Raw genomic sequence first — 7,631 nt, 5'->3', positions numbered from 1 at the left:
AGAATTTATTAAAAAGTAAATAAAAAAATACTATAATATAAAAAGAATTAAGAGACTAACCTTCTCAGAAGGAGATATAGTCTACTTAGCTATAAAAAACATTATAATAAAATAACTAAGTTATAAATTAGATTATAAATATATTAGGCTATATAAAATAAAAAGAAGAATTTTAGAAAATAACTATAAACTAAACTTATTACTAAAAGTTAGGCTCTATTTAATCTTTTATATTGCGCTACTTAAATTAATAGCTAATATAATATATATTAAGACTAGTAATAAACTAAAAGAAATTAAAAGACTAAAAGTCTATAAAGCAGAAGTAATTAAAGATATAAGAAAAATTAATAAATAAATAAAATACCTTATTAAATAGAAGGATTACCTAAAAAACAAAAATATATAAAAACTATCTAAATACCTTACTAATACCTAATAACTCCTAAGGAATTTCTACTAAAACTAAAAGGATTAAGGAAGGCACTAAGACCTAATAAATCCTACTTAAACTACTTAGCAGCAGCAAACTAATTACAGAAGGATTTATTAATTATAGCACCTTCTAAAGCCACCTGCTTATCCTACTCTGCCTTCTTAAGTTTATTTATAAAGTTAAAACCGCACTAGATTATATCTAGGCCTTTTACCTCTACTTAATAATGCTAGCGCCTTAAATAAGTGATTTTAGAAAACTAAGTATTTATTGCATTATAAATATAAGTAGACTCTGCTTAAAGAGTGATTAGCTTATCTTTAGCAGCTTCCTCTTCCTGTTCTAAATAACGCTTTTTATTAATAATTTTCTTAGTTAATATTATATTAGCAAAACCTATAAAAACAGTTTTATAAAGGAATAAATATACCCGCTGCTACAGAAAGGCCATAACTATTATAAGATATTCCTAACTTAATATATAAATTATAGCAATTCGATTTTACAGGGTTAAGGACATATAAATCCTCTATCTTTTAACAGATACAGTTAAAATAAGGCATAATAGGATTCCTAAATGCCGCAATAAGAACATAAAGAGATTTATGATTTTTAGTAGAAGTTTTCTTAGCCTTTACTATGCAGTTAGATATCTTAAGGGGATTATAGGATTAAGATTAGACTTACCTAGGGATAACTAATAGAAAATGTATTAACTAGGCCTTAAGGATAAGGCCTAATAGAGGGGAGAGATTGTGTTATAACCCTAGCAGTCCTATTACATATACCTTACATTTTCTACTAATTATCACATGCCCTATGCAACAGATTAGTGCCAAGACTCTATAATTATAAATAATCTATTACAATTAGTACTAATCTAATACAATTACTACTAATCCTGTAATAGCCTTACTAATTACTATTATTATTTACTAGTATATAGACTATATTTATTAGCACTTTTATAGAACTTAGCTTACTAGCTATTAATAAGACCTCTTTACCTTAATAAGCCTAACCTGCACTATTAACTATTAAGAAACATAATACTTCGCTATCGCTTAGTATAACGCCCTATAACTCTGCAAACATAAAACCTAATACAGACTAGTTTACCTATTTAAAAACCCTAACTATTATATATAAGTATAGTTTAAGTTAGTCTTATTTAGTAATAAGGGCAGATCTTATTAAAAAAGGCACTTATCTTAATAAGCTTAATAAATTTAATAAAATATATTTTTATTATTAAGTTAATTACTATATTTAATAAGGGCCTTAGCTTTATTTAATATTATAATAAAACTTTTTTATAATAAAAAATACAATTTAATACTTTATATTAATTATATAAGTAAATTAGATATATTTATTTTTCCCTTACCTTTAGCCTTGTATAAAGCTATTAAGCTTTTTAGCTTTTCTATTAATAATTTAAACGGTAAGACCCCTATAGCAGGCTATTATTACAGAAGCCAGAATCAGATAAGGTTTATCTGCCTCAATGACGCGATTGCTGCCTTAACCAAGTAGTACTAATACCAGCTGCAGGTATCTCAGCAGCTAGATCAACCTTCTTTATTCAACCCATCCAAAGGAACCTTAGTCGACCTTTATACGAAGAGTGCCTCCTCAGTGTATCCGCAAGGGCAGCCGACGTTGCCGGAGCGCTGCTCTTGAATTGGTAAGGACGGGGAGTCTGCGTACAGAGTTGGATGAACGCGGGGTAAAGGCGGGGTTTGAAGGAATTGTGTTGAGTTTTGTGTAAGTTAGTTGGCGAAAGTCAAATCGACCTAAAGTCATGACTCAATTAATTAAATACACGTAGTGGGGCACGTGACTAATCGACCTTGTATATGAGAATAGATAAAGTGAAATTAGTGAAAGAGCAGTAGTCTAAACGGGGGATTATATTTCTATAACTCTTTTAAGTTTTATAATTTATATTATCTTTTTAAGAAGTAATTTACTTTTTTTAATTAATTTTATTATTTAATATTACTTTTAATACCTTAAAATATTGTTTTTAAGCTTATTTCTTTTTAAATATATTATTAATATTATATATAGCTTTAAAATTTAAAATAAATAATAAAATATTATTATATTATATAAATTTATTTATAATAAATAAATATATTTTAATATAATATAAATTAATATTTTTAATAATTTAATTAAGTATATTTTAAATATTATTTATTTATTTATTATATTAATTAAGGTTATTTTTATAAATTATAATTAATACTTTATAAGCCTTTTAATTTTTTAATATTAACTTAATATATAAGGTTATTTAGCATTTTAATTAGGTTATTATAAAAATAATAATTAAAAAATATTATTAAGGCTTATTTTCCATTTTTATAAAGTAATTATTAAATTTAGGCCTCTTTAGCTCTTAGACTTATTAATTTATAAAATACCTTAAATTTATAAATTTCTTAAGCTTATAAATCCTTTTAATAAATATCTTTATAATATAAAATTACTTAAAAAAATCTTAATTATTAAGTTTTTTAAAAAGATAAGTCTTTATATTTATAATTAATAATATCTTAATTAAGGATTATATATTTAAATAATAATTTATTTTATTAATTAGTAATTTATTTTTTATAATTATAGCTATTGTTTTAAAAATCTAGCTTTAAGACTTTTAATTATTAAATTATTAATGAATTAATTAATCTATCTAATTAAGGCCTTTTTAATATAGCCTAATTAATCTCTAAAAAAGGGATAAAATATTATATAACTTTTCTATTTTAGGAAAAGTAGCTCCTTTAACCAAAATGCCTTGCTAATTGGCATCCGGCAGTTTGACAGCTTTGTTCTATTTTTGTTAGCTATGTTGCTATCATACAGAGCGCAGGTCGCGTTAGTCATGTCTAACATGCGCTGGCCAATCAGGGCGATAATTGCTGACATAATTTGGGCACCTAGGTGGCCATGTATTGGCCGCCATACACCTTTTATGGCTGATTAAGCTGAGAGCCTGCAGAGATGATGTCCTGGCTTGGCTAGGCTAAACGCACAAAAGGTCCCCGTATCGCTCTCACTGAAGATTAAAAGGCGGCAGGCCGGCAAATTCCATCTAAAGCCCCTAGTAGTGAACACTATGGACGCCATCGACTGGCCGAGATCAGATGTCGCCCGCTGCTTGCCTCGTAGAGCGGGAGATGCCGTTTCTCTTGTTACAGCTTCAAGCCACAATAATTAAATGCAACTACCGTACACTAGTTAGTTCGGCCGCCATCTGCGTCACCGACCGCCGTTGCGGGCGCTACACTAATACGAATGACGACGACAATAATTCCTTAGGCATTTATTTCTAGCTTATGTCTCTAGCTGAACTATAACTCGCTCCCTAGCTGCTACACTATGGCGAGCTAACGTAGTCCAGTTCGTTATATCTATTCCAGATAGGAGGTCATAGAAGGAAATCATGCCCCTCTTCCGGTTCTGATCGATGTAATATTCTCTCAAGTACCAATAGTCTCACACGATACGGCGGGCAGTCTTAACCTTCAACCTTATCTGGCCTGATCCTCAATTCCGGAGAATCGAATCTGCCTTTGCTATGGCGAGTGCAACTAATGAGCCGGCGCCTACGTCAGAATCCGCCACCCTTGGCCCGGACCATAGTGCCACCTATCTAGCACCATTTAGCATCGTTATAGCCATCGTTATTATCAGCACAGTGGCCCGTATTTATTGCCGCATTTATCCCCGATGGCGTCTCGCTTGGGATGACTATACGTTGATTTTTGCTTTTGTAAGTACTGGTGAAGACAGCGAGCATTTGCAAGATACAAAGCTGCTGGCGGGAAAGCATATGGTTCACCCGCGTCCTATATATGAGCTAACCACCCGAGGCTGCAGGCTCTCACAACTACTTGGTTCTCTTTGATGGTCTTGGAGTATAGCAAGTACGGTCGGGCTATTGAGAAATACACCCAAGACTCCTCTATTGTTGGGCCGATCGAAGCCGCGATGGGCCTCATATTTTTCTGGGCGCTAAACGTCATACGCATCTCCATGTGCTTGATGCTGCTCCGCCTCAAGGACGAGAGAGCGTGGAGGTGGGCCTTACGAAGCCTTATCGTCCTCCAAGTGTGTCTCATCATCGTCGCCACGTGTGTACAGATGGCTCTCTGTCGGCCTCTATCTGGCTTGTGGGCTCCGACTCCCGATACCCGGTGTATCCCGGTGGACGGTTTTAGACGCTATTGGATTACGCATTACTGTAAGTGAAAGGAAGCTTAGAAAGAGCCCAAGCGGCAAACGAGCTAATAATATTTCAGCCTTTCATATCTTCTGTGATTTCGCCATCTCCCTTATGCCCCTTACGTTTATTTACGCGATGCATCGGTCTCCGCTCGAAAAGATACTGCTTTGCGGTTTAATGGGTGCCGGTCTAGCAGCGACAGCAGCAGCCCTTGTATTTCTCATTATCCTCGTCAAATGCTTTGGAGTCTGTAGGGATGCCTTGTTTAACATTCGCCTAGACACCTGTACCTCCCTACAGCTGTTCTTGGGCGTCATCGCTGCTAATCTGCCTTGCCTCAAGGCGCCGGTTCATCATATTCTGATCCAATGGGGCATTGTTCGGCCGGCGAAGCACCCCTCTGCCGGTGGCTCTCCCGAAAGCTTCCTGAGCAAGATGACCCACGGGAGCCACGTTGTGGAACAGTTGCACGACCTCTCGCGGGAAAGTTGCACGACTTCTCGTGTCGAGCTAAGAGACAACAAGAAGGCACCCCACGCCGTCACTAAGCCCAGTCTCGACTAGAGCCGCCTCCTGGGATAGGGGAAGAATCAGGACTAGTATTAATATTGGAGTAGGCTTCTGTTAAGAGGCGGGAAAGGGTAGTTATAGATAGACTAGCATATTAGAGGGGGAATTTAGACTCTATAGATGCAATCAGGCCGGTAAATCTATTTATATCTATCTATTGGCACCTTACGTAGATATATGTAGATGCTTAGTTATAAATTGTAATATAGATAGGTAGACGTAGGCTATGTGTAGAGAGGAGCGTCTTAAAAGTTGTTATCCACCGCTAAGTCTAACATCCCTAATAAGTCAGCTAAGTATAAATAGCTATAAAGCTAACCTATTTCCTCCCGTGTCGTAAGAATTCGCGGAGGTCACGACCAGAGGGGGTATAGCTAATTAAAAGGCATAAAATAACAGATCCTTCTAGTCCTACCTATTTTGAGTGGTAATAGAAGCTCAAGTGATTTCTCGAATTACAAATCGCTGTATTGCACAAAAGGCTAGATGGCTTCGTATCCAAGGCATATCACGGAGTGTAGACCATTATGCAACGGAAGTCCCCTGGTATGTTATCATTGGCGAGATTGCTAATACGCTTATACTTAAGGTGAAGGTGTATGGCAAAGTTTGACATTTGCTATTTTGTCCTTGATTGGCTGAGAGGAATCGTAGATGCTTACATTCCGCCTTCTTTCAGCCCTGAAGCTCGTAATGTAACCGACAGAACCCTATTTCTGTACACTTTATCTCGACATGTGAAATAGCAAAGAACGGAGGCCTGAGACTCAGAGAAGGGATCGATGCTATTTTTGACGTGGGCCTAGACTCTTCTAAATGTACATTTACCTGGAAACTGCCTCTTCCAGGGTCCAAGGTGGTTGTTTCATGCATGAGTCGTTTCAGCGTGGTGACTCACCCGAGGCCACAACACCTTGTAAAGGCACAACACACAATACAGCAGTAGAGATACTTTTGAAGTGGTGCGTGGCAGGCTTTGCTAAATCTCTCTACTATGATATGCTGAGGGCTTGGCAAAGTCTAGAAGGTTCTGCAAGGATCACTGATCTTCGATGGTTACGAAATTCACTACTCAGTTGACTTTGGGGAGTATTGCAAGATAAATAAAAAATTTTACACTTGTATGCCACCTCATGTGTCTCATCTACTTCAGCCTCTTGATGTTGGGTGCTTTGGATCACTCAAGGGCTTATGGTCGCGTGGCCGGTGCCACCAAGGCGGCGATGTAGGTTGATTTGGAGCCACGCCATGCTTGAGACTACAAGCTGGCCGCGGTCGTCCTCATACAAGACCTCAACGGATTTCCAGGGTTGAAGTCGACAGCTATCATGACCAACGCGTTGAAACTGTGTGGGATCCACATTTGAATAACAGCAATGGCTTTGGAATTTTGGTGGTGGGGGCAAAGCTCCAATACCATACCGCAGAGTCCAGATGCTAGGGAAAAAACGCCACAGTATTTTCCGTTATTCCTTTAAGGACCGGTAAGGCACACTTAACGTATTGTGGGCCTTTTGGTCTCGGTATTGATTGCAAGCCTCAAGGTGGTAGAGCAGTGAGAGCAAAGGTAGCGATCTGCAGGATGTATTATCAGCAATACTTCATTTGTAACCTTGTAATCCTTGCAGATAGGTACCTCTGATACTGACGTCTTGGTTGGTCTAACCTAAATGTGTGACCTTATCTATGCCTTATCGGTCCTTAAGGGATAAAATGGCTTTTGCTACCGAGGAGACTAGCAAATCGCGGCTTGCCCACCATGGCTAAAAACAGCATAGGCAGAGTACCGTATCTCCTAAGGCTAACGTATGCTGGTGAGCCCCAGTGACATGACAGCTAGCCAATCGTATAGATGCTTTCACTTTCGTTTAGCAAAGAGGCATGTCTTGGAATTTAGCTGGGAGCCACTAGTATTCGGTAGCTTAAAGAGATGCAGTTATCTGGATAGCTCTGGAGCTATGCCCAGTACAATCAAGCTGCCCGTTGCCCCGAGGCTCCGGGCGGCAGTACTCGATTACTTGACGAGTCATGGCTGAATCTGTTCGAGATAATTGGTGACAGCTCGGATGGACTTTGCCCCCGCACGGTTCGCGTCTTGAGCAATGACTCGATGCCGTTGCCAAGAGTCATTCCCCATGTATAGGGCTGATAGAGCTAATGGTAGCGAGCTGAGTTAGATGGAGACCCTGACTGATTCTTATCTGCCGCTGCAGGTCGAGACCAAGCCATGAAATGATATGTGAAGGTTGATGCATCGCGGCGGAACAACCCGACAGACGGGTTCCTGACTCCTGGGGCGAGTCAAAAGAGGAATATACGATCTTAGCCCCTGCAGAACCCCTTTAATAAATTGCATATTCGTGTTCAAGCTTGGTTGCACGGGCAGTC

The 7,631-nt window shown here is 37.8% G+C and overlaps 1 protein-coding gene across 1 annotated transcript; it reads left to right on the top strand.

Annotated features, from left to right (window-relative positions):
- The first annotated feature begins 3,793 nt into the window (after positions 1-3,793).
- On the top strand, positions 3,794-5,377 carry BKA55DRAFT_559474 (uncharacterized protein). Its single transcript, XM_046191982.1, has 3 exons — positions 3,794-4,220; positions 4,328-4,691; positions 4,750-5,377. The coding sequence occupies exons 1-3, from the start codon at positions 4,026-4,028 to the stop codon at positions 5,235-5,237; spliced, it is 1,047 nt and encodes a 348-aa protein (XP_046054483.1). The 5' UTR covers positions 3,794-4,025; the 3' UTR covers positions 5,238-5,377.
- The last annotated feature ends 2,254 nt before the right edge of the window (positions 5,378-7,631 follow it).

The sequence above is a fragment of the Fusarium redolens genome, assembly GCF_020744475.1.
Source record: "Fusarium redolens strain MPI-CAGE-AT-0023 chromosome Unknown BKA55scaffold_3, whole genome shotgun sequence".
NCBI lineage: Eukaryota > Fungi > Ascomycota > Sordariomycetes > Hypocreales > Nectriaceae > Fusarium > Fusarium redolens.
This window is presented reverse-complemented; position numbering and strand designations above follow the sequence as displayed.